Raw genomic sequence first — 342 nt, forward strand, 5'->3', positions numbered from 1 at the left:
CTGCACCTCCTACAGCTCCTGCACCTCCTCCAGCTCCTGCACCTCCTCCAGCTCCTGCACCTCCTGCACCTCCTACAGCTCCTTCACCTCCTCCAGCTCCTGCACCTCCTCCAGCTCCTGCACCTCCTCCAGTGTGTGGCTGAGGATCACGTCGTCGCCCTGAAACTTAAAGTATCCCACAAATTTCTTCTTCTGGAACATCAGAGGGAACCACAGGACATCATCAGCCCACATCTGACTGAAGGGAACTTTGTTGCTGTCGAACCACTCGGGCCTCATTTCTGGAAAACAACAGAACAAACTGGTCACGCTGGTCTCATTTCTGGAAAACAACAGAACAAA

General features: G+C 53.5%; 1 protein-coding gene across 1 annotated transcript in view; it reads right to left on the minus strand.

The window, feature by feature from the left end:
* nudt1 (nudix (nucleoside diphosphate linked moiety X)-type motif 1) overlaps positions 1 to 342 on the minus strand; it is a 4,065-nt gene that overhangs the window by 170 nt on the left and 3,553 nt on the right. The window contains exon 3 of the mRNA XM_037688627.1: positions 98 to 281. Coding sequence (XP_037544555.1) covers positions 98 to 281 — 184 coding nt within the window. The remainder of the gene's footprint in view (positions 1 to 97; positions 282 to 342) is intronic.

The sequence above is a fragment of the Nematolebias whitei genome, chromosome 15, assembly GCF_014905685.2.
Source record: "Nematolebias whitei isolate Nwh7 chromosome 15, NemWhi1, whole genome shotgun sequence".
NCBI classification, from domain to species: domain Eukaryota; kingdom Metazoa; phylum Chordata; class Actinopteri; order Cyprinodontiformes; family Rivulidae; genus Nematolebias; species Nematolebias whitei.